Genomic DNA, 26,022 nt, shown 5'->3' with positions numbered 1-26,022 from the left:
CTTAGGCAGAATCCATAGCTCAGTCGCTTGTTTGCTTAAAGCTAAAATGGTGTGTGCTTTTCGTTCTGGCAGTTCAGTAACTATTCAGTATGCAGTTCCCCTGTGAGTCAAAGTAGATTAAAATTTCAACCTGTGAGAACGGTATGCGGGACTACGATCCAGCAAACTTTTTCAGCAGGGGGCCGGTCCACTGTCCCTCAGACCTTGTGGGGGGCCGGACTATATTTTGAAGGGAAAAAATGAACAAATTCCTATGCCCCACAAATAACCCAGAGATGCATTTTAAATAAAAGGACACATTCTACTCATGTAAAAACACGCTGATTCCCGGACCATCCGTGGGCCGGATTGAGAAGGTGATTGGGTCGGATCCGGACCCTGGGCCTTAGTTTGCCTACCCATGTATTACATGCTTATAGTAAGAGTCCCAGGACTTGGAAGCCGGAGTCCACTTACTCCCTAAAGTCATTGAAAAAGTATTTCCTTTTGGTGAACTGCCCTCTTTCCAGAGGCAAAATGTGGGGAGGCTGGGCGGGCAGTGGCCCCAGGTGCACATTTTTGAGGGGACGGGATCAGGCACCCCCAAGAAAGGCCTAGAGCCCTAGCAGCGGAGGTTTGGCAGAGGATTGGTTGGTCCAATGGGGAGGTGGATGGTCCAGTGGTCGAGGAGCCTATTGGAGGCAGGATCCATTCACCCTCCATGTAGGCTCCGTGCCCCCATTGGTGTGTGCCCCCACCCCAGCTGCCCAGTCCACCAAGGAGGTGCAACGCTTGCCCTGCCCCGGGCACCAGCAAACCACCCTATGCCTCTCTCCCCCCCTCTCTCTGAGCTGTATCTGTCATTTTATCCATTTCAGCAATTAATCACTTGATAATTAGTGGGACACGGGTGGTGCTGTGGTCTAAACCACAGAGCCTAGGACTTGCCGATGAGCTCCCATTGCTCGGTCCCTGCTCCTGCCCACCTAGCAGTTCGAAAGCACGTCAAAGTGCAAGTAGATCAATAGGTATCACTCCAGCGGGAAGGTAAACGGCGTTTCCGTGTGCTGCTCTGGTTCGCCAGAAGCGGCTTAGTCATGCTGGCCACATGACCTGGAAGCTGTACGCCGGCTCCCTCGGCCAGTAAAGCGAGATGAGCGCCGCAACCCCAGAGTCGGCCACAACTGGACCTAATGGTCAGGGGTCCCTTTACCTTTACCTTTAAGCTCCTTTAAACACTGTGGCGCTTGCTTCTGAGTAGACAGTGTAAGGCTGCATTTACAATGAAGGAATAAAAACCCCACGTGTTTCCTAAAGAATGGCTGGCTGTGGAAGCATTGCAATTAGAGAAATTAAAGTGGATTGGTGACGTTTTCCTTCAAAATTATAGGAAGGGCTGGCATACGAAATTGTGGGGGGGGGGTCCACATTTTTCACATCACTATCGCTGACCATTGCCTAGGCTGGTTGCCTGAGTGCCTGGAGGCGGTTGGAGGATGGATGGCAGCTAACAGATTGAGGTTGAATCCTGACAAGACAAAAGTACTGTTTTTGGGGGACAGGGGGCGGGTGGGTGTGGGGAATTCCCTGATCCTGAATGGGGTAACTGTGCGCCTGAAGGACCAGGTGTGCAGCCTGGGAGTCATTTTGGACTCAGCTGTCCATGGAGGCGCAGGTCAATTCTGTGTCCAGAGCAGCTGTTTATCAGCTCCATCTGGTACGCAGGATGAGACCCTTCCTGCCCGCAGACTGTCTCACCAGAGTGGTGCATGTTCTGGTTATCTCCCGCTTGGACTACTGCAATGCACTCTATGTGGGGCTACCTTTGAAGGTGACCTTGAAACTGCAATTAATCCAGAATGCGGCAGCTAGACTGGTGACTGGGAGTGGCTGCTGGGACCACATAACACCGGTCCTGAGAGATCTGGCCCTAAACGGCCTCGGTCCAGTAGACCTGAAGGAGCGTCTCCACCCTCATCGTTCAGCCCGGACACTGAGGTCCAGCTCCGAGGGGCTTCTAGCAGTTCCCTCCCTGTGAGAAGTGAGGTTACAGGGAACCAGGCAGAGGGCCTTCTCGGTGGTGGCGCCCGCTTTGTGGAACGCCCTCCCTTCAGATGTGAAGGAAGTAAGTAGCTATCCTATCTTTAAAATACATCTGAAGGCGGCCCTGTTTAGGCAAGTTTTTAATATTTAATGCTGTATTGTTTTTAACACCCAGAGTTGCTGGGGAAACTCAGCCAGATGGGCGGGGTATAAATAAATAAATAATAATAATAATAATAATAATAATAATTGGCTGGCCAAGTGTCCGGAACTTTAGTCCAAAACCTCTGAAGGGTAGGCACTAGCTTAGAATCATGGAATTGCAGAGTTAGAAGAGTCCTGCAAGGCAGAAATCTCAGCTCCCGCATCCCTGGTGACCTTGTGGCAAGGTGCTTCTTTGCCTTGAATAAAAGTGCTTTGAAATTCAAAACTGCATCCCCAAGCAAACCCACAACCCATCACAATGCACCCTGGCATTCTTCAGAAAGAAGGGGCGGCAGCTGGAGAATGAAATCCAATCAATAAAATCCAATCAACATCACAGACGAAAGGAGCTATGTGCAGTTTACCCACAAACACCTAGATAAAATTTAAATGAGTGCATAAATAAAATTTAAATTAGTTTCCTTTGTGTTTCAAAGTGAGCATTCTGGAGCTAAAGGGGTGAAAATTGTTTTCACCTTTACACTATGTACAGGATTGTAAGAGGAGTGCAAGGGATACAAAAATAAGGTGATTTTAAAAGGGCGGTGCAGTAATTTCTATCAGAATTGCTGCATTCCTTTTCTTCAGAAAGCTGCCTTCGCTTTTCCAAACTGGTGTTCATAGCCAATGTAGGCCGAATTTTCCACAAACACAACCAGGCTCACAACAAATATTCGAAATACAGTAGTGCAATAACGATACATAATAAAAAGTGTAAATACCACTACAGCATTAACACTTTATTTATTTATTTATTTATTTATTTATTTATTTATTTATTTATTTATTTGTAGATTTTATTGCAAATTTTATTTACAACATAACATAATCCCCCCACCCCCAATACAGAAATACAATAAACATAACATACAACAATGCAAACAACCAAATAAAAGACTTCCTTTATCCTGGATCTGGCCTCCTTATTTACTTCTTATAAGCTGTTTCCTTTCTGAATAATTATTAAGATTTTTCTAATTTTAACTTAAATATCCACAAAGTCTCCTGCAGACATTAGTCGAAACAAGTCCAGGTATGTATTTTAGGGCACTGTTTTGGGAAGTATTCTCTGCATTTCCCCCATGCTTTTTGAAACTCTTGTCTAGTGTGATAATTATTAAGATTTTTCTAATTTTAACTTAAATATCCACAAAGTCTCCTGCAGACATTAGTCGAAACAAGTCCAGGTATGTATTTTAGGGCACTGTTTTGGGAAGTATTCTCTGCATTTCCCCCATGCTTTTTGAAACTCTTGTCTAGTGTGATCTCTAATTGCCTCTGTTAATCTAGCCAGTTCAATATACTCTAACATTTTGTCTTGCCATTCCTTTTTTGTTGGCACAGTTTCTTTTTTCCAGTTTTTAGCAATTAGGATCCTTGCCGCTCCTGTGGCATAGAGGAATATTTTCTGATCTTCTCTTCCTATACCTGTGTCCATTATCCCTAGTAGAAAAGCTTCTGTATTTTTCATAAAGTTATACTTAAACATTTTTTAAGCTCATCATACACTGTGTTCCAGAAGCTTTTGATTATTTTTCACAGGTCCACCAAACGTGTATAAGTGTCCCCTGTGTTTTACCACACCTCCAGCACAGATCTGTTTTTGTCTTATACATTTTAGCTATTCTGGTAGGTGTTAAGTACCATCTACAAAACATCTTGATTAGATTTTCCCTCAATACTTCACAGGCTGTAAATTTCCAGTTCTTTCTCCATTGCTCTTCCCACCCTGCTAATGACAGCATTAACACTTTACAACAACAGCAGCAACCCCACCCATTCATTTTATCTTACAGTACCTAAAAGTTTAAATGGGAAAACAGGTCAGGTAAAAATATTCAACTCCAAAAATAGCCTCAAAGCTGATGGCGTTAATTAGTGCCTTGTTTTTGGTTTGCAAGCATCTCCATCGAAATAAAGGAGCAGTTTCCTTATTTATATATTTACGTATTAAGAATATTTCCGTACCACTCATCCTTAAAACTCCTGAAGATGCTATGAGATTAATGTTTCCTCTTTCCTTCCTGTAGTTTGTTTTAGCTGTTTTTGATACTGGATTTTAAATTGTTGCAAGCTGTCCTGGGACCTGCTGGTGGAGGGGAGGCAAATAAATTTAATAATGATGATAATAATAATTACCATGTCATTTGCCATTTGCAGCATAGCCAGATCATCCATCAGAGCTTTTAGCGCTTAAAGAAACGGGATTGCCAACTTTTTTGGGGAAAGCAGAGAGTTTCTCTGAGCCTGGCTTTTCGGCTGGGGAGGTTGGGATATAAATAAATTATTATTATTATTATTATTATTATTATTATTATTATTATTATTATTATTTGCCACAGGCACCCCTTCCCAAGTTGCTCCCCTTGCCCTCCCCTGGACACTCCCCCCAAAATAAGGTTCATTGGCAACAGAGCACACACAGAACTAAGAGCACACAGAACTAAGAGCACAGAACTACAGTAAGAGCAAACTAAGTGCTCAGAGCACACACAGAACTAAGAATCCTTTCCTATGGTTTCTGGGGGGGAAGGTTTGATCCAGTGGAATTAAAAGGGATCCCCTTGCAAATGATCACAGGGCAGCTAAGTCGCTTAGAGCAGGCAGCCCCAAACTCGGCCCTCCAGCGGTTTTGGGACTACAATTCCCATCATCCCTGACCACCGGTCATGTTAGCTAGGGATGATGGGAGTTGTAGTCCCAAAACAGCTGGAGGGCTGAGTTTGGGGACGCCTGGCTTAGAGGGAGGTGCAGATAACACCAAGGTTGCAGGATCAATCCCTGTATGGGGTAGAGGCAGAGTCCTGCAGGCCGGACTAGATGATCCTCAGGGTCTCTTCCAACGTCACAGTTATAGAATTTCCATGATTCTTCTTCTCCACCTCCATCACGTCGGACGCAGAGACGTTTTTGTTTCAGCAGGCTGGTCCAGTGGGGTGAAAAGCTCTCCGTCTTAGGTTCTTATTCTATATAGTTTATACACCTTGCCTTCCTGGCTGGCTTTGAACACCCCACCCCCCCAAGTTGGAGGATGGATGGCGGCTAACAGATTGAGGTTGAATCCTGGCAAGACAGAAGTACTGTTTTGTGGGGGGGACAGGGGCGGGTGGGTGTGCAGGAATCCCTGGTCCTGAAGGGGGTAACTGTGCCCCTGAAGGACCAGGTGCACAGCCTGGGAGTCATTCTGTACTCACAGCTCTCCATGGAGGCGCAGGTCAATTCTGTGTCCAGGGCAGCTGTCTACCAGCTCCACCTGGTACGCAGGATGAGACCCTCCCTGCCCGCGGACCGTCTCGCCAGAGTGGTGCATGCTCTGGTTATCTCCCGTTTGGACTACTGCAATGTGCTCTATGTGGGGCTACCTTTGAAGGTGACCTTGAAACTGCAATTAATCCAGAATGCGGCAGCTGGACTGGTGACTGCGCGTGGCCGCTGGGACCACATAACACCAATCCTGAAAGACTGGCATTGGCTCCCAGTACGTTTCCAAGCACAATTCAAAGTGTTGGTGCTGACCTTGAAAGCCCTAAACGGCCTCAAAGGCCCAGTAGACCTGAAGGAGCGCCTCCACCCCCATCGTTCAGCCTGGACACTGAGATCCAGTGCTGAGGGCCTCCCTGTGAGAAGCCAAGTTACAGGGAACCAGGCAAAGGGCCTTCTCGGTAGTGGCACCTGCCCTGTGGAACGCCCTCCCACCAGATGTCAAAGAGAAGAACAACTATCGGACTTTTAGAAGACATCTGAAGGCAGCTCTGTTTAGGGAAGCTTTTAATGTTTAACACACCACTGTATTTAAATTCTTTGTTGGAAATCGCCCAGAGTGGCTGGGGAAACCCAGCCTGATGGGCGGGGCATAAATATTAATAATAATAATCATCATCATCATCCCTGCGACCGGGTGAGCTCCCGTTGCTCGATCCCTGCTCCTGACAACCTAGCAGTTCGAAAGCCCATCAAAGTGAAAGTAGATAAATAGGTACAGTTCCGGCGGGAAGGTAAACGGCTTTTCCGTGCGCTGCTCTGGTTTGCCAGAAGCGGCTAAGTCATGCTGGCCACATGACCCAGAAACTGTCTGTGGACAAACGCCGGCTCCCTCGGCCTATAGAGCGAGATGACCGTGCAACCCCAGAGTCGGCCACGACTGGACCTAATGGCAAGGGGTCCCTTTACCTTTACGTATTTGTTGGAAGCCCCCCAGAGTGGCCGGGGCAACCCAATCAGATGGGCGGGTATAAATAATAACATTATTGTTGTTATCCGACCCGTAAGCCATCTGAAGGCCATGCTGTGTTTGTTTAATGTTTTATTATGTTTTTATATATGTTGGAAGCTGCCCAAGAGTGGCTGGGGCAACGCAGGCAGATGGGTGGGGTATAAACAGTAAAATTATCATTATGGAAGGGGTCGTTCCTGTTTCCAGGGCTGGGTTGAGGTTTGATGAGGCCCTAAACTACTGAACGTAATGGAGCCCTTTATATGTCCAGCTGTCCTTTGTCAACAACAAATTGCCGCCGTTTTTTATGTTAAATATATGCTATATGGTCATTTATGGGCCTAATAGGTATCCAAAGCAATATGTATTTTATTTTATCTTATATTTTGGAAATGTACATCCAGGTTTCCCCCCCTTTAATTTAGTATTTAAAGCCATTTGCACATAACAAAACATGCATTTTTTTATCAAAGTAATTTGTTTTTTTATCTTATATTTTGGAAATGTACATCCAGGGTTTTTCCCCCCGTTTAATTTTTTTTTTGGGGGGGGGCCAAGAGAGTGGGGCCCTAAACTGCAGCTTGTTTATTTTATGCGTAAATCGGGCACTGTTGGAGGCCGTGCAATCTTGCCCCCCTCCCTCGCCCCTTTTCCGGGCTCGCACGTGCACGTGCATCGTGCACTTTTCTCGCGGTGACCCCCCCCCCTGCAAATTCCTCCTCCTTTCTTCCCGCGCCGCTGCCATTGGCTGCCCAACATTCTCCTCTTGGCTCTGTTATTTTTCGAATATGCAAGCGGCGCGGCGAGGGATGCGGGCGGAGCATCCGCGGAGGCAGCCACGTCGCCGGGCGGAGCTTCCTCGCCTGCATCCCGCCTCCCAGCCGCCTATAAAAACCCCCCTCGGGGCGACGCGCATCCCTGAGCCTCTTGTGCAACGAGCATCTCTCTCCTTTTGCTCAGTCCTCGCAGCGCCAGCCTTTGAAAAGAAGCCTCCGGGATATTTATTTCTGCTTCTCTCCAAAGCACCATCTCTTTCACCAGGGAGCACTTCGGCGCGGCAGCCTCTCGCCGAGCCTGGATGCATGCTCGTGGGAACGCGCCCCGACACGTGTCTTCGCAGCCGAAGCGGGCAGCCATTCCATTGGATCGGGTTCCTCTGATTTCCGCGGCGCTTCGCCCTCTAGAAAGAAACGCGGAGCCTCTCCAGCCTCTCGCCTTTCCGCGCAGAAGCCCCAGATGGAGACCGCACGGGTACCCGCGGGATCCCCCCCGGCCTGCCGCGAAGCCCGGAGATCCAGGAAGACCCTGGGCTTCCTGGCCGTCGGGCCCAAGACCCTTTTCCCGGACGGCGACGGAGCCGCCGCGATGTCCCCGGTCACCACCTTGGCGCTGAATATGGACAAGCTGACCGGCCTGGGCAGGTAAGACCACGAGGACTAGCGCCTTGGAGGAGGAAAATTGGGGATCTTGCAGGTCCGCGGGGGGGGGGGTTGTTGCAGGAATTTAGCTTTGCATGTCATTTTGTGCACGCAGGATTTGCCCGGGGGTGGTATAAAAACAGACCGGGCCTAAAAGGAAATTCCTTATTTTTTGGGTGGGGGGTGTGCATGTCGCTTTTTGCAAGCGACTGAGCAGTCCGATCCTCACGTGCAGTCTTCCATGGTTTTATTTCACGCGAAAAGGGGGAAGGGTAGTTTGCGGGACGGAACGGGAGGCCACGTGCGCGGCTTTGCAACATTGCAAGGCTTTTTTTTTTGTGCGTTTGGAAAAAGCAAGAGTCTGTAACCCACCCCCCGCTTCCTGCCCCCCAAGCTTCTCTCCTGGGTGGAAAGAGCGAGCAGATGTTTTGCAGGGTTGGGGGGGGCGCCCGGGCCGCGTGGGAGCCGGACAAAGGGAGCCTTTAACGGGATCAGGAATGCCGGAGGGGGCCGGAGGCGGAGGGCTTTCTGGGGGTAGGGGGGGGACACACACGTGTGGGGCCGAGGAGGAATCGGGGTCCCTGCGGAGCTGCAGGAGCCCCCCCAAGCTGGCTGGTTGGGAAAGAGGCCGGAGGCGCCTTTCCAGATGTTGCGGGACTCGCAGCTGCACGGTCTGGGATTGTGCTGGGGGAGGGAGCGATGGGCCAGCAACATCTGGAAGAGCCCCCCCCTTCATGTTTTACCGCAATCTAAGCACTGGTTAGTTCCCCTTGGTTTCTCCATTTTTAAAAAATAAATTTGTATATTCATCTGCAGAGCTCCGGGCAGGGGCAGCAATATATATACAAGAGAGAAACTCAAAATGCAGAATAAAGACAAAACAAATCGCCCCCCTCGAGATTGCCTAATAATTAATTAACTAATTAATTAATTTATACCCCGTCCTCCCCAGCCAAGACCGGGCTCAGGGCGGCTAACAACCAATAATAAAAACACGTTGATTAAAATACAATTTAAAAAACAAGATTAAAATACAACATTAAAACAATATAGCATTGTCTTATATAGATAGAAACTCAAAATGCAGAATAAGGACAAAACAAACCATCCCCCCTTGAGGGTGCCATATAGGATTGTCTCCCCCCCCTCTCTCTGACATATAGGGTCTCCTAGAACAGTCCCACTGCCACGCAGGAATTGCAAAGAAACTAAATCTTTTCCAGTTTCCTTTCCTTGCATTCTCTTTGCCTCCACTCCCAGTGTAAGAGTTTTGCAGCAGGATCTGGCCTGGGATTATTGGGGCGGCCTTTGGAATCTAGCAACATCTAGAAGGTGCCCTTGCCATACCCTAAACACTGATCAGTTTTCCTTTGGTTCGTCCTAGGATTGTCGAATTGCAAGGGGATTCCAGAGGTCCTCTAGCCCAGCCCCACTGCAATGCCCAGGGTCTTTCCTCTGCCCTACCGTCCTTTCATTCTCTCCCCCTCCCCAAATGTAAGAGTAACACAGCAGGATCCAGGCCAGAGGCCCATCTAAGCCTAGCATCCTGTTTTCCTGGAAGGCTGCAAGAAGCGCTTTGAGTGTGCGCAGACTTATACACACTCCTGTTTTCCCAGTTCAGGGTTGTGCATCGTGCACCTGAGCGCACCTGATGCATTGAGCTGTGTGGTCCATGCGCTTGTTGAATTTAAGGGCGCTTTTCTTCTGGAAGGAGCCTCACCCCCTGCAACACAGTGCATGCTTTCTTGGAAATAACATTTATTTTTGGTCAGATGTGAAACCAGCCATTCCAAACATGGTTGAATAGTGTAAAACTAAACTAAACTGATTCTTTTTAAATTTTTTTAAAGCAAGTTCTAATAATGTTTTCATGAAGGCAAATAAATAAACAGATGTGTAAAAAACCAACAATCCACAGTGGCCACAATCTAACCCCTTTGAGTGACATCTGCTAGACCAGGCATGGCCAAATTTGGCCCTCCAGCTGTTTTGGGACTACAATTCCCATCATCCCTGACCACTGGTCCTGCTAGCTAGGGATGGAGGGAGTTGTAGTCCCAAAACAGCTGGAGGGCCACATTTGGCCATGCCTGCTCTAAGCACTGTGCCACACAGCCTTTAGGAACTTGCATGCATGCGCTAGAAACGAGATCCATTGCTTTTTCCATTTGTCTTGTGGGATTTTTCTGTTGGCTAATGTGTGGTGCCCTGCTGAATAATCACATGCAAGATGGGGGGTCTGGCTGGTGAGAGGAGTATTGTGGGGGGGGGGGAGGCTGTGGTTGTTCAGGGGCCCTGTCAATATACCATTCCCTCCCCCCCACTCCATGCAACCATCTTGCCTCCATGTTGGAGAAGAGAACTGGTTCATCTGAGTTTTGGGTGGGTGGGTTGCAAGCAGCAGCCCTGAGGCTTTCTGAAGGGAGTTTCCCTTTTGGAAAAAAATGTGCATTAGGCTGTAATCCTAAGCATGCATATTTGGGCGAGGGGGGGCCTAGTAATGGGTTGGAGCTGCACACATGTGCTCAGCAGCGGGACAGGAAAATCAAATGGGGATTTATCGAAACCTGAGTTCAGTTGTTAAATCCAGGGCATAGTCCATGTAAACGTGCTTTCTTAGGTTGCTTTTTAAATGCTCTCTTTTGTCCTCCAGTGGTTGCATGCATGCATTCTTTATCCCCCCCCCCTTTGTTCTAACCTCTTCCCTTCCCTCCCCTCTTTGAAACACTCTTTCCTGCCTCTCAGGGCTGCCTTCTCGCAGTAGGACTGTTTGCCTGCACAATGTCACTTCTGTTCAAAAAGAAGAAATAATGCGTGCTTGGAGTGTGTGTGTGTGTGGTTTCCTCTTCCTGCCAGGGTGTGCAGCAGAGCAAATAATGTTTGCATGCCTTTCATGTGGCGGGGCCGCGCACAGGACTTTTTATTTTTGCTCTTGCCTGGTAGAAGCAAAAGGCTTTGCAGAAAAATTGGCTCTTGTGAAACTGTGACTGCATGACTGTTTTTATAATTATGGTGTCTGTAACCCTGTCTGAACCACAGGATTTTTGGGGGGGGGGGGTTTGACAAGAGTGTTTTTTTTTGGAGTAGAGGAAACTGCCTTAACTGTGAATAAGGCCTTTGGGGTCCACCTGGCTCGGTCTCTCCAGCTGCTGCTGGACTACAAATCCCATCATCTCTTAGCTAGTGGGGCCAGCAGTCGGGGAATGATGGGATTTGTAGTCCAACAACAGTAGCAGCTTTGCGAGGTTAGGAGCATCTCCTGGGGGGAGGGCTCTGGTGGAGTGCAGAACTGGGGATAGCTCTGTCGGTAGAGCATGAGACTTGTAATCTCAGGGTTGTGAGTTCGAGTACTGTGTTGCCGGGGGTTGGACTAGATGACCCCCATGGTCCCTACCATTTCTACAAATCTGTTTTTCTACTCAGTGAATTGGGTGCTGGAAATGCCCAGTTTGCAATCTGAACACATGTGGGGGGAGTGTGTGTGTGGGGGGGGGACGGGGAACCACCGCTTAGTGGGTAGTGAAGCCCCTACTGTGTATGGGAGAAAAAACTCCTAGATTTAGCAGAGAAGCCACTGGACTTAAAGCACAAAGACAGGCTGGTGGGGTCTCAGGCGAGACCTTAGCCCACCCCCTTCCCTTCTCCTGGGCTCTCTGTGTTTTCACCCACTCCCTTGGGGGTTTTGGCAAGAACAATTTTTTTGCAGCTGGGTGGAGGAGAGGAAATGGGTGCGAGATATATTATTTTATCTCTGGGTCTGCAGTTGACCTTGCCCAGCAGCCTCTCCCATCAGTTAGCCGACCTGCCCCGTAAGTTAATCATTGAGCAGCTGGCATCTCGCTGTGGCTTATGATAAGGTGCCTGGCACTCTGTACGTTGCCCAGGGGCCTGAAACTTGGTGTGCCCCCCCCCCCCAGTTCAAGCGGAGCTGTGACAATCTGGAACCTAGCAAGCATGTCCCTCGCTCCTTAGTTTTTAAACGGGAAGTTGCAAAGGAGTGAGCAAGCTTTCTCTGTTTCACAAAACTCTTCCCCAGATCCTTTTTTTTTAAAAAAAAGTAAAACGGAAGTTAGTTGAAAGGGGCACGATTTTTAAAAATTCATTAACACAATCAACACAAACAGAAAAACAAACAATACAGACAGATTCTTGTCTTATCCTTAATTTTTTTAAACATTGTTAGGTGGGCTTCCCCAAGTCCCCCCTGTTTGATTTTCATTTCACCTCATCTTTAGCAGTTTACATATCATAATTTCTAACCATTTTTTTATTACACTTTAACCATAAAAAACCTTCACATTTTATCACTTACAAATAATGCTATTTTAAAATACACTATCTTCTACTTCTAACCCTACAGCCTAAACCCACTTCCAAAGCTATTCTAAGATATAACACTAACATATTTTTTCAAATATTCCTTAAACTTCCTTAATCTTCCACTGTCTCCTCTCTCTGGTCTCGGAGTCTCCCGGTCAGTTTGGCAAGTTCCATATAGTCCGTCATCTTCATCTGCCATTCTTCGATAGTTGGTAAATCTTGTTCCTTCCAATTCTTCGCTAGTAATATTCTTGCAGCTGTTGTGGCAGACAGATAAAAAGTAACATCCTTTTTGGGGATTTCACCCCCCACTATACCAAATAAAAAGGTCTCTGGTTTTTTAATAAATGTGTTTTTCAGCACTTTTTTCAGTCCATTATAAATCCTTTCCCAGAAGTCTTTTACCTTGGGGCACATCCATCACATGTAGTAAAAGGTTCCTTCTTTTTCTTTACATTTCCATCATCTCGCTTTTGAGCCGAGGGAGCTGGCGTTTGTCCACAGACGGCTTTCCGGGTCATGTGGCCAGCATGGCCAACCTCGCAGGGTGGTTGTGCAGATGAAATGATTTGATGTTTTATTAATACTTGATGTTTTATTATGTTTTTATATAGGTTGGGAGCCGCCCAGAGTGGCTGGGGGGGTCCCAGTCAGATGGGTGGGGTGCCACTACTATTATCACTATTAATAATAATAATACTACTATATTCCAAGGTTCTTAATCACTGGTCTTTTCTCTTCTCGGTTTGCAGTGATTGTGACACACCCAAGAGAAGGAAGCGGTTGGGCCTTGACTTCAAGAAAGAGTGGTCCTCGCAGGATTCCGTCTCCTCCGAGTCCTCGCAGGAATCGGGAGATTCAGGTCGGTCTTTGGAGGCGGCTGCCAACCGCCTTCCCCAAAGCGGGCTCCTGTGCTTCACTAAACTATGTCAAGGGGGTGTTAAGAAAAAACTGCCTGCTCACTGTGTGGGGAGAGATGGGATTAGGAGAACAGCCCCTGTTGAATTGTCTTCCAACCCTGTAATAATAATAATAATAATAATAATAATAATAATAATAATAATAATAATAAAATTATTTATACCCCGCCCTTCCCGGTGCAAAAACCAGGCTCAGGGCGGCTAACAACAAATTTAAAACAGTATTAAAGCAGTATAAAATACCATATAAAAACATGAATAAAAATATGGAACTTTAAATTATGTTAAATAATAATAACTAATTTTGTATCTCCTTTCATCCGATGATCACAAGGAGGTTTGCAATATAAAAACACAAAAATGCATGTCATAGTAGCAATCAAAAACAACCGACCCCCATTAAAGCGAAAGGAGTGGCTCTTACTCTCTGGGAACAGCAGTTCTGACTGGGGTCTTTTATGGGATGTTTGTCTCTTTCTCTGATTAAACATGCCGATTTTGCCATCTCAGCTAAGCCTGTTAATTCTAATAGGCACCCTTCCATTGCCGGTCATAATGCGTCTTTGGGCGCAGGCGAGCTCTCCTGATCTCTTGGAGTGCAAAGGCAGCTAACCGCTGGTCCTCCAGTTAAGCGTGGGACTAAAACTCCCGCCATCCCTGACCATTGTCCGCAGCATCTGGCGCTGATGGGAGTTGTAGTCCAAAGCTTCCCGGAGGGCGCCAGTTTGGGGAAGCCTGACGGGAGAAACTTCTTGCTGGTTTCCCCACCTCGTTTATCTCTCTTGATAAGATTCCAGAGGTGTTCCTGCCTTTAATCTGTAAAACCCTTCATCTGTAAAAGCAGGGGATTCCAAAAAGCATCTGAGACTTTCCTAGGGGGTGGTATCCTGCATTTGCAGATCAGAGGTTGGCATGGCCTGAAGCAGACGATCTGTGATCCAGGATCACAGATTCTGTATGATCTGGGATCAGGAGAATGTGTGGCCTTTTGCAGGGTGGCTGCACTCAGAACAAGTCGATTATCTAGGGGGCGCAGTAAAAGGCGGGGAGGGGGGCGTCGGAGGTGTAAAGTGCACTGTCCCTCAGACCGTGTGGGGGGCCAGACTATATTTCTTGGGGGGGGGGTGAACGAATTCCTATGCCCCACAAATAACCCAGAGATGCAGGGACACTTGGAGGGTCTGGCGGGGGGCGGGGGGAGCTTTTATTGCCACTGTCCTAAGACAGTAAAAACACGCTGATTCCCAGACTGTCCGTGGGCCAGATTTAGTAGGCGATTGGGCCAGATCCGGCCCCCGGGCCTTAGTTAGCCTACCCATGCATTAATCAAACTAAACAGTTTGAACCGTTTTCTTTAGTGGGTTGTGCAAGCCGCAGTTCTGAAGGATGCTTTTTATGGGGTAGGGGGCACGGGGGCTCAGTTTATGGAGCTTAAGGGGGCGGTGGCCAGAGTTTTTTTTGGGGGGTGGGAAATTTCAGTTCCGTGGTACCTGAAAAAGTCCAGCGTTTCTGTGCCCCTGGAACACAAGAAGTGCCCCTCTCCATTCGAAGCCCTGAATCTTTGTATGGCAGCCCAAATATATGCCATCTCTCTGGTTCCCCGTTCAAATGCTTGCACCCCACCATTGTCCCATAAGCTCCCCAAACCTAATGTGCCTTCTGGAGCCTCTTTGTAGCTCTTCCTGAGAAACGTCTAGTTTTGTCAGGCTCCTTCTTAGCAGAATAATAATAATAATAATAATTTATTATTTGTACCCCGCCCATCTGGCTGGGTTTCCCCAGCCACTCTGGGCGGCTTCCATAGAAAGCAAAAATACAGTAAAATATCACACGTTAAAAACTTCCCTGAACAGGGCTGCCTTAAGATGTCTTCTGAATGTCAGGTAGTTATTTATCGCTTTGACATCTGCTGGAAGGGCGATCCACAGGGTGGGCGCCACTACCGAGAAGGCCCTCTGCCTGGTTCCCTGTAGCATTGCTTCTTGCAATGAGGGAACCACCAGAAGGCCCTCGGCGCTGGACCTCAGCGTCTGGGCAGAACGATGGGGGTGGAGACGCTGCTTCAGGTATACTGGGCTGAGGCCGTTTAGGGCTTTAAAGGTCAGCACCAACACTTTGAATTGTGCTCGGAAACGTACTGGGAGCCAATGTAGGTCTTTCAGGACTGGTGTTATGTGGTCTTGGCGGCTGCTCCCAGTCACCAGTCTAGCTGCCGTATTCTGGATTAGTTGTAGTTTCTGGGTCACCTTCAAAGGTAGCCCCACGTAGAGCGCATTGCAGTAGTCCAAGCGGGAGACCACACTGCATGCACCACTCTGGCGAGAAGAGAGGAACCCCACTGAAGACCTCAAAAGCCAGGGGGCGATATTGCTTGAATTTCTCTTTCCTCACGGGAACCTCTTTTTGTTGTTGACGCAGGCATGGGCCCGGATTCCCCAATGGAGCCAGAGCTGGAGATCTTGGAAGATGTGTAAGTTGGATTTTTTTGGCTGATCCTTGGAGGGTGAGGAGGTGTTGGTTGTTTGGTATCAGCTCCCAGCAGAAAGGCTTTAAATGAGGATTTGATGGAGCGTGAAAAAGCGTTAATCCCGAGGCTCTGTCTTCTGATGCAGTTTGCTGATACGTAGTAGAAAGGTTTGCTAGCTTCTTGGAACAGAAAGGGCCAAGGGCTTTTTCCAAGAAACAACAGCAAATTGCTCAAGAATTGTGTTGTGGAAGGGGAGATTATTGGGTTGCCTTTAGTTTTGCTTTTATTATGTATTCTTTTTTTTATATATTGTGATTTTATGTCGTGAACCGCCCTGAGATCTAAAGGTAGATCATATGATTATGATTATTACAACTAATAATAATAAATAATAATAATAATGAGATCTACCCGTAGATCTCAGGGTGGTTCACAACATAAAATCACAATATATAAAAGAAGAATAAATAATAATAATAATAATAATAATAATAATAATAATAATATCATCAGTTTCTGGAAACCGCAGGAGGAAAGTGTTGCTCTTGCATTCGAATCCTGCTTTCTGGTTTCCCACAAGGCATCTGGTTGGCTAATGTAAGAACAGGATGCTGGACAAGATGCCCCACTGGCCTGATCCTGCAGGCTCTTCTTACGTTCTTCCCTGTAAATGTGCCAATTCCAAATGGCTCATGTTGACCAGGTGGGGAGTTGTGGGTCCTGACCTTTTTCTGGTGAAGGGGATAAGAGTTCTTGACTCTCTCGGTGGAACTGTGTTTGCTGGAAAACAAAAACAAGGGTCCTCTCTCCACCGTTATTCAAAATGATCTGGCCTTGTCAAGGAAAGGACCACAACATGGCAGCTTCCCCTAATTTGAAATCTGTGTGAATTCCATTCCTGTTAACCGCAATCTGCTGTGGCATGGACTTGCACCCAGAATGCATCTCCTGAAGTTCTTCAGCAGGAGCTATGTTGGGCACTAAAAAAACAGTTTCAGATCTGTAGTTCAGCCCAAGGGGCCTGAAACATAAAAGATTTGGTTCTATTCTTTGGGGATTGCTGGAACCTTCCTGCATTTGCTGGAGAGGTTGAGGTAGCTGGTTTCAGGTTTGCTGGGTGTGTGTGTGGCAGGTTTATGGCTTGGTTGTTTTCAGGTGACTTTTCAAAGCTGAGGATGTGTTTTCTGGCCCTCTTAATCCCTTTACTGCTTGTGGATTGGAGTGGCCTTTGTTCTCTCCTCGAATGTATTTGAAGTGCCCAGATTTCAATACTTTGAAATGCTGGTCTTCGCTGGAAGTTTGCATCCACTGTGACTAATCCATTTCCCATATCGCGCCGGCATTCCAGGGTGCGCCAGAATGCTGTTCTGTGCCTAGGGCTGCGTGCAACAGTCCAAAAATCTGCTTGCATGGCCTCCGGTAGCATAAATAGAGATTCTGTGTTCAGGTGCTTGAAATCAATACCAAATCTGTAGGGTGTGCAATGCACTTAATGGATGCAACAAAAACAGCATGAAATACAGTATAAAATGTGAATAACAGTAAATTCAGAATTCAAAATCAATTTAGTCGGGAAATCCATCCAATAAACATTAGGTGATCACCAGGGCTAGCTGACTGAATTAGTCCTACTTGGGCCAGCGAGGAGACCAGGGGAGAATTAGCTGTGGGATCCCAGAGCGGGTAAAAAAGGGGAGGGGGAGGGAAGGAAGGGGACTAAAAGATCAGGCTAAGTTCAAATTCAAAGCCAGGTGGAATAGCTCTGTAGAAGGAGGTCAAATCCTGCAGGGCCCTGGTCTCATGGGACAGAGGATTCCACCAGGTCGGAGCCATCACTGAGAAGGCCCTGGCCCTGGGGGAGGATAATCTGACTTCCTTAGGGCCCGGGACCTCTAAACTATGGTTATTCATGGACCTTAAGGTCCTCTGCGGGGCAGACCACGAGAGTTGGATGAGGACCCTAGAGCCATCTAGTCCAGCCCCCTGCAGTTGCACTTACATAGTCAGGTAGGGCCAGGCTTCCCTTGCCTCCAGCGAGCCAAGAGGGGTTGACAGGTGTGGTCTTGTGGGAAAACAGGCCTCTCCCATCTCTCAGCAGCCTTGAGAAAAACCAGCCTCCGTGGGAGAATTAAGAAAGCTCCACCTTTGCCAGCAGAAAGCAAAAAACTTTGGGCCATGCCGCTGCCAAGAGATGGTTCAGCGGTTGGAAAATAAGAGCTTCTTCCCCAACCGGTATTTTTGAAACCTGCCCTCCAAAAAAATAGGTGTGGGGCTGTCTAGTTCTTGGGACTTGATGGGTGAAGGTCTTAACCGCACTCCTGACGGTTTCCTGTTGTTGATGTCTTCAGAGTCTAACAGGAAAGACTCTGAGGGTTTCCTTTCAAAAATTTGCTTTGCTTTCGAAAGGCTGCCTGCTCTTACCCTATCTGTTTCGTAAAATTTGCACAGCACCGGATTGAATAAAATAACACGCCCACCTCAAAGCGGTTTGCAAGCAGTTAGGAAAAAAAGAGAGATGAAATTATCAATGGGAAAAACCAACCAGAGCAATTTAAGACAGTTAATAAAAAGTGTGTGTTGGGAAACCACAGCAAATTGCATTTTTTATTTTACTTGAACCCCCAATATGCCAGGGACTCATTGGGCCTGGGTGTGTGTGTGAAACGTGTGTCCTTTGGGGGTCTTTTCCCTTCAGTTTCTCCCCCCCTTCTAAACCACAGGAGGCTGGGTCATGCTGAAAGTACTGCAGTTTTTAATCTGTTGCTGCAGCTGATCAGTTTGCCAACATTTTAGAAACTTGATTAAAACACCCCCTCCCCATTAGTTGGAGGGGTGAAGGCAGGCGGGGACCCCTGGGCACTCAAAAGGCAAGCCGTCAAGCCAGCATTTTTGGGGGGGGTTGTAACTGAAACCAGGGCCAGTCCATCTGTGACAATGGAACCTTCCCAAATAGTGGAGATTTTTTGGAATTAAGGCAAGTTCATCTGTTTCCCTCTCAAAACCTGGCAACTGAATACAGCGTTGACACACTTTTTTTGCCAGGCAAAATGTGTCCTGTTCCCCCATTCCTAATATTATTTTAAAAGGCACCTTTTTGAGACTGTGCAATTAGAAGCTTCTCTCGCTTCCCACAGGGCTGGAGATTTTTTTTTTAAAAGCGGGTTCGGCTTGGTCTTTTTAACAAGTTAAAAGTCCCCTTTTGCACCTGCCCTGTGGGGGGGAGCTGTTCTGGCCTGGCAGCTGCAAGGCGAGTGAATGGGGATCGGAGACAGATGGTTGGAACTCCACCCGCCCCCTTTATTGAAGCAGGGAACATCTGCCTGGATTTCTGAGCCGCAGCCTCTTGGTCTTTAGAGAGAAAAGCTTGCATTCCTTGGGAGTGTCCAGTTGAAGGACCTTAAATACTTCTCTCCTCTTCTGCCGCCTCCTCTTGCATTCATCCATCTTCAAAGGTGTCGGGAGATGCAACAGGCTCCCCTCTTGAAACGGGGGCTGCTTCAGTGAGGCACTTTTGTACTTGGGGGACAGACGCAAAGGGGTATCTGCAAAGGGAAAGCCTTGGAGAGAGCCCTCCCCCCCCCCCGCGTCTAGGCGGCTTGTGAGAAGTGGCCTTCCATTGGGGGGAAGTTAGTTCTCTTCCCTTCCTATTAGTATTTTCATTTTCTGTATTTATATCCCAGCTTTTCCTCCCAGGAGCTCAAGGTGGCATCCATTCTTTTCCCTCTTTCTTTAACCGCCCCCATACAACATCCCTGCGAGGTAGGCTAGGCTGAGATAAGATAGCAATGGGGCCCCAAGGTCACACCTAGGGAGCTTCACGGCAGGATTTGAACCCATGCCCTTGTCTGACACTGTAACCAGTACACTGCACTGTCTCTTTTGTCTGCGGTGGGTGGAGATTGCCTTTGTGCAGAGCCTGCAGCGAGGGGTTGGGTGGGCTTTGAATCCTTTTTCCTTTTGGTTGGGACCTACCTGCGGGTTGTGGGCTGTGAGCCCAGCCCAGCCAGGTGTGCCTGGACGAACATGGACTTGTGTGCATCTTCCTCTAGAGCAGGCTTCCTCAACCTCGGCACCTCCAGATGTTTGGGGACCACAACTCCCATGATCCCTAGCTAGAAGGACCAGTGGTCAGGGATGATGGGAACTGTAGTCTCAAAACATCTGGAGGGCCGAGGTTGAGGAAGCCTGATCTAGGTCAACTCTGTGCGATTACGCAGCAAGCCAGCCCCGGACCACTGCACAGTGTCTCCTCACTGGCCCAGATAGGACTAATTTAGCCAGCTAGCCCTGCTGATCATCTAATGTTTATTAGATAGATTTCCTCCCTAAATTGATTTTGAAAACTGAATTTATTGTTATTCGTGTTTGATACTGTATTTTATGCTGATTTTCGTTGCATCAATTAAGTGTTTTAAATTTGTTGTTAGCCGCCCTGAGCCCGGTTTTCTGAACTGGGAAGGGCGGGGTATAAATAAAAATTTATTATTTATTACTGTGCTCAGATCCTGCTTGCCTGTTTCCACAGGCAACTGGTCGGCCACTGTTTGACTGGGCCAGATGGGCCCCTGGCCCTGATCCTGCCATCTTTGCCATCCTTATCAGTGATCTGCGGCGTGTGGCTTGCTGCGTTTTCTGTTGCGCAACCCTGGCTGAATTAAGCCGAACTTCCGATCCTCCGTTGCAAATGTTGCTTAACAGCGGAGGGGAATAACTTCACTCAGAAGGCTGGCAATGGGCGTGTGTGTTCAGCAATAGCCGGGGGCAGGATTGGGTTTGTGCCACGTAGCTGGCAGATGGCACCCGGGAGAGTCCCCACCCAGATTTGCAGCAGCATCCGCTGCCATGGGAATGCCCTCATTCTCCCCAAGCCTCCATGCAGAAAGGGATCTTTGATCCTTGAATCCTTGCCCAAAGCTGGCAGCAGCTGGCAGCCGCTTTCATGTCTCCACAAAGACCACCCTGCAACCACCCGGGCCACGCTTATTAACTCTCAAGTGGCCACAGCACAAGGGGCCCCAGTTCAGGGCAGCTGGGAAACTGTGTGTGTGCGTGCGTGTGAAACCACTGCACAGCGGGAGACAGGAATGGCTGAACATGGTATGGCTATAGAGGAGTGGGATCTGAACTCGGCACAAAAAAGCAAGACATTGGGCAACTGTGCTTTTAGTTTCTGAAGTGCAGAGTTGAAAAAGAAAAATTCGTAGCTGGTCAGCTGACGGTCTTTTTTGGTGAATTGCTTGATTTAGAGAGCAGGCGGCAGAAGTTTATGACTGGAGAAAGAGGGTGGGGAAAAGTTTTCTTCCCTCTTCGCCTAACGCTTGAATTCAGGGACGTCCGAGGCAGCTGCATGTTGGGAAATTTGGGACATATAGAATGAAGTCCACCTGTCCATTAAACTGTGGAACTCCCTGCCACAGGAAGCTGTGATAGCAGTTAAACTGGATGGCTTTAGAAGTGGATTAGGAGGAGGAGGAGGAAAGGGTTATGGCCACAATGGCTCTGCTCTGCTTCCACAGTCACTCCTGAACCCCACTTGCTGGAAACCACAAGAAGTGGGAGTGCTGCTCTTGTGTTCGAATCCTGCTTTGGGGCACCTGGGTCGTGGCCATTGTGGACTAGCTGGGCCTGATCCAGGAAGGCTCTTTTGATGGTCTTGTGTGCCTTCTTTATGAATGGGAGGATTTCTGCCTCCCTCTCTGCTTTTGGGGCAACGCAGCCCGGATTAGGGTGTAGCTGGCCCTGATTCGCACCCACACTAGCCCACACGGCACCCTTGGGAGGCTGTTGGCCTCCCCCAGTCAGGGACTCTCGCAGCAACGCATTGGGGGTGCCCCTTGACACTGAGCGAAACCTGCATGATTTTCCTGTCTTCATCCAACAGGTTTGAGAGGAACATGTTCGGGTCTCAAAGAGTCTTCAGAAAGTAAGTTCTTTACACCCTACAGTGGCACAATGACCCAGGAAAGCCCCCTGACTCTTTCTCTCCCTCCCCCTTTCTCCTTTGAGATGCTCTCAACTCCCCATCCTTGAGGGCTTCACCCCCCCCACTCCTGTCTTGCTTAAGAAACCATCTGCTACCTTCTGCACGTCGCCTGAGCACGCCAAGACTTGCAGACGCTAATAATATTTCAGGGTTTATTATCTCCAGGTTCCTGGGGCTGGGGGTGGGCTTTTTTCCTGTCTCTGCTCATTATTATTATTATTATTGGCAAGGCTCCCATTATGGCGCTGGGGAGACTGAACTAACTAGGTCGCCTATGCATGCAGCAGAATCGAGCGGCAAGGTTTTCCTGGTCTGCATGCAGGAAGCTGCCTTGTACTGTCTTAACTCAGTATTGCCTCCACTGATTGATAGCTGTTTATCTGCAGGTTTTCATAGAGGTCAGTCCTGCCTGGATCTGCCCTTTTGGGATTGCTGGGGTGTTGTTGAGAGGCTGAAAATGTCCCTTGTGGAAATTGCTATTGCATGTGAAGGAGAATTTACCAAGCGGGACTCACATGTGAATGTCTTTTTATGGAACATTGCAAAGTGATTTGAGAATAGAACACCAACAATAAACACAGCAGCTTCATATGCAAAAACAATTTTTTAAACCTTCCTAAATAATTTCAGACCAGGCACAGATTCAGAGTAGGATAAAAATCTCCAGTGGGAGAGAGTTCCAAAGTCTGCAGCTGACGATGATTTCTCTCTTTTTCCTTGCAGTGATTATCTTCCCATCAGAAGAATCCAATCTTTGCCGGTAAGTTTACCAGTTTTTTTAAAATCGGGAAGCTTCGCTTGGTGCCTCCTCATCTTGAGAAGTAGGGACGGAAATATTCTTTACATGCTCAGGAGCAAGGGAGTCTTTGTGCAGATAGGCTGAGTCCTAATCTTTCAGCAGCCATATTGTAGAATCATAGAACTGGAGGGCACCCAAAAGGTCCTTTAGTCCAACCCCTTGCAATGCAAGGAACTGCAGTGATGTAGGATGTGCTTGCAGAAATTCATTCCCTGCTTTTTGTGGGCATTTCATAACAACAACAACAAATAATTTATTATTTATACCCTGCCCATCTGGCTGGGTTTCCCCAGCCACTCTGGGCGGCTCACAACAGAATATTAAAAACACGATAAAACATCAAACATTTTAAAACGTACCTAAACAGGGTTGCCTTCAGATGTCTTCTAAAAGTCAGATACAGTAGTTTATTTCCTTAACATCTGATGGGAGGGCATTCCACAGGGCGGGTGCCACCACCGAGAAGGCCCTTTGCCTGGTTCCCTGTAACCCCAGAGTGAGAGAACTGCCAGAAGGCCCTTGGATCTGGACCTCAGTGTCCGGGCTGAACGATGGAGGGTGGAGACGCTTGTCCTGTGGGGTTGCCCATGAGAATCTAAACCTGAGTGCAAAACTCATCCTCCTTCTGTGGCTTGACAGGTGCAGTTTCTGGGCTCAAGTCCCACGCTGAGGAACATTTCCAACTGCAAGGAATTCAACAGCCCAGCGGCGGCCGAGACAGACTCTGGCCTCCAAGGCAATGGGGAAAATGTAAGTGGTGAGAACTGCCTTCCTGGTGCGGCCCCCTGACCCCCCCCTCCGCCCACTGCGCAGCGCTGCTGAAGGGCGACTTCCTCATGTCCTTCCGAAAGTTGCAGCGCATCTCTACTTCCTCCCCCTGCAGGAAGGCGCCATCTTCAAGAAGCCCCTGCGACCCGCGGGCAGGTTGTGCCTCTCCGGTGGTGGGGCTGGCAAGAAAGACCCCTTTGCACAGAGGCCAAACTCTGCTCCAGACCTCATGGTGAGTGCTTCTTTTGCAAGAGCAATACTCTCTGATTTATTTGCTTTTCTGCAGTTTTTGGTCGCCTCTCGTTTCCCAGGTCCCAATTCATGGCGTTAAATCCAAGATGGATTTTTGGTTCTCAGCCGGATGATAACTGTGCCTGTGACTCTTAGCTTAGGTTAGATGCAGACATGCACAGTCCCAGCAGTTGCTGCGTTTCGGGAGAACATTTTACATGTTGAGCATTGCACTCAATTTTTCTTCAAGAATTGGCGGGCGGAGGGAGAGAACAGCTTTTGTTGCAGAAATGGCAAGCATAGAAACCCCCCAGGTTTTTCCTTCTTTTGCAGCCAATTGATACTGCCAATTAAAGTCACATAGCTGGGTTTAAGCAGGTCTTAGTCTAGACAGACCCCGCGTGGGAGATCTCCTGGGATTCCTGTTACATTCTGCTGCCATTGTTCTACGTTTGATGAAGAACAGGATATGACCATAATAAAATGAACAAGGTGCAGGGGCAAGGTGCTTTGAAACAAATACATAACAGCCCCCTCCCATTTCATGTCTTTCACTGTTGCATGTTTTCCTTCTCCCTCCTGTCCATTTTTCCTCTTGTGACGTGCCTTTTTAAGATTGCAAACCCAAGAGTAATGCTACTGAATTTATGATTGTTGTTGTTATTTTAAAAAGCCACTCTGGTAGCCTTCTCCTAGGGCATAAAGGATTTTAATAAATTCAAAATGTCTTTCAGTATTCGAGCCCAGAGAAAGAGAACAGGAGCCCAGGGTCTGATAGCCATGTCTACCTCCGCCGCTCGTCCTTGACCTCCTTCATGGTTGATGAAGATAATGATGATGATGGGTTTTTGGAAATCCTGGATGAAGAAGACCTGAAGGTAAGGCTTTTAAGATCCTATCTTGCTTCAAAGAAAGCAAAATTCTGTCAGCTTGAACTGCAGTCCCAAGCAAGGCTGACTTGGAAGTAGGTTTCAGTGGTGAAAATTCCCAAAGAAACCTGGTGGGCATTGCAATATAACTTTCACAGCTCACTCTGCAAACCTCAGCCTGTGCTGCCATTTCTGCTGCTGTTTTTTGATGTCTGTGTGCGAACTGCTGTTTTTTGTTGAGTTTCCTCCAAAATAACAAAATTCATTAGACTTGTCTGCTTCTTAGGCGTATAGAAGGGGAAGAGCTGGCCAATTTTTGAACTAGTCTTTGTGACCTGGATAGAAAATATACTATCAGTATTGAGGTTTTCTCTGAATTCTGTGTGGAGTTTGTCATTGCTTGCAGCTCAGACTCGACAGAAGGCAGTTTTTTGTAGAATTTCTACAAAATTTTGTAGAATTTTGTAGAAGTCCCAAGGGAACAGCGCTGTGGGTCTGTGCAAGGACCGCCTTTTTGTATGACATTCATATTCCAACCTTCCTCTGAGGAAGGTAATGGTGGTATCCCTAGTTCTCAACAACCATGTCAGGCCGGCTAGGCAGAGAGATGTCAGCTGGCTGAAGAATCACCCGAGTGAGCTTCATGGCTTAAGAGAGAATTCGAACCCTGGTCTTCCAGGCTCTAAAACAACAAGTAAAGAATCCTTGGCAGATCTCGTGTAACTTGATCCAGTAGCGTCACTACATATGGCAGATTCGAATATACAGATAAGAGTACTGTCCTGTGTTGTATGCGGGGCAGCCATCAAAAAATGGCCCAGAAATCAGCTAGTACAGAATATTTTGTTCTCCTAAGTTTTTAAAATCGGCTGCTTTGATTTATTGGCTTTGATTTATTGGAATTCCTTTACTTTGGGTGTCTTTCTTCTGATGTGTTTTGAGGCTGGCTGCTTGTTAGATTTAGCTCCTTGCTCCTTTCGTATCGCTGTTGGGTTTTCTTTGGGGTTCCCCTGCCCTCTCTTCCTATTGCACAAACCCCCAGCCTGGGGTGGGGGTCTTCTGAGCCAGCCCCACTTCAATAAATGGGTCCTACCTTCCCTTCTCCAGGGCGATGGAAATTTCCCGTTGGGTATGGAGAACTTGCTAATGGCCCCTCTGGTGAGGAAGGAAGATGAATCCAGCCTGGTACGTGACAGTGCCGTGTTAACACCCTTTGTTTGTCCCCTGTCCCCCCCTCCAAAAAAGAATTTATTCTGTGGGTGAGCAGGGTCTTGGTACTGGTGTTGGTGTGGCATTTCAAGAAAGAGAAACTTCAGCTTGAGGGCAGGCCTTCCTTCTCCCTCGTTCTTTCCTCTCCTGAGACCCCCATCTCCTTCCCCAGTGGGGAGTGGTGGTGGGACAACAGTGAGTGGTTAAAGCGGGAGGACTGGGAAGAAGATGGGTTGGAAGATCAAGAGGCAACAGGGCTCAGTGGAGGCAGAAGCAGGAGAGAGGTAGAGATGAATCTCGAAGAACCAGGAGAGGCGTGAAGAGTGTTGGGATACTGCCAGGGAGACAAAGTCCATCATAGCCCCCAAGCCGGCTGCCGGACGATCCATCGATCTCCCGTAGACACGCAGTATCTGCATTTAGCGACACGAAGCCTCAATAATAGAATGCCACATTCTTAGGCTGGTGCACACTCTATCAGCAGAATTCACACAGCAAAAGATGCACAGCAGGAGAGCATATTTACAGTTTATTCAGCGTTGGTCAGAACAAAGAAACCATGACCACCTGCATCGGTATGTTCAGGCAACAAGAAGAAA

The 26,022-nt window shown here is 47.8% G+C and overlaps 1 protein-coding gene across 2 annotated transcripts in view; it reads left to right on the top strand.

Annotated features, from left to right (window-relative positions):
• Window positions 1-7,261: 7,261 nt before the first annotated feature.
• Window positions 7,262-26,022, top strand: part of CDC25B (cell division cycle 25B) — a 28,814-nt gene continuing 10,053 nt past the window's right edge. Inside the window, exons 1-9 of one of the 2 annotated variants that reach the window (XM_053402199.1) lie at window positions 7,262-7,860; window positions 12,930-13,039; window positions 15,516-15,567; window positions 21,446-21,487; window positions 22,271-22,307; window positions 22,986-23,096; window positions 23,230-23,346; window positions 24,080-24,223; window positions 25,322-25,399. In XM_053402199.1, coding sequence (XP_053258174.1) covers window positions 7,676-7,860; window positions 12,930-13,039; window positions 15,516-15,567; window positions 21,446-21,487; window positions 22,271-22,307; window positions 22,986-23,096; window positions 23,230-23,346; window positions 24,080-24,223; window positions 25,322-25,399 — 876 coding nt within the window. In that variant the 5' untranslated portion in view covers window positions 7,262-7,675. The remainder of the gene's footprint in view (window positions 7,861-12,929; window positions 13,040-15,515; window positions 15,568-21,445; window positions 21,488-22,270; window positions 22,308-22,985; window positions 23,097-23,229; window positions 23,347-24,079; window positions 24,224-25,321; window positions 25,400-26,022) is intronic. The other variant, XM_053402201.1, reaches the window with a different exon arrangement.

Source organism: Podarcis raffonei, chromosome 9 (assembly GCF_027172205.1).
Source record: "Podarcis raffonei isolate rPodRaf1 chromosome 9, rPodRaf1.pri, whole genome shotgun sequence".
Taxonomy (NCBI): domain Eukaryota; kingdom Metazoa; phylum Chordata; class Lepidosauria; order Squamata; family Lacertidae; genus Podarcis; species Podarcis raffonei.
This window is presented reverse-complemented; position numbering and strand designations above follow the sequence as displayed.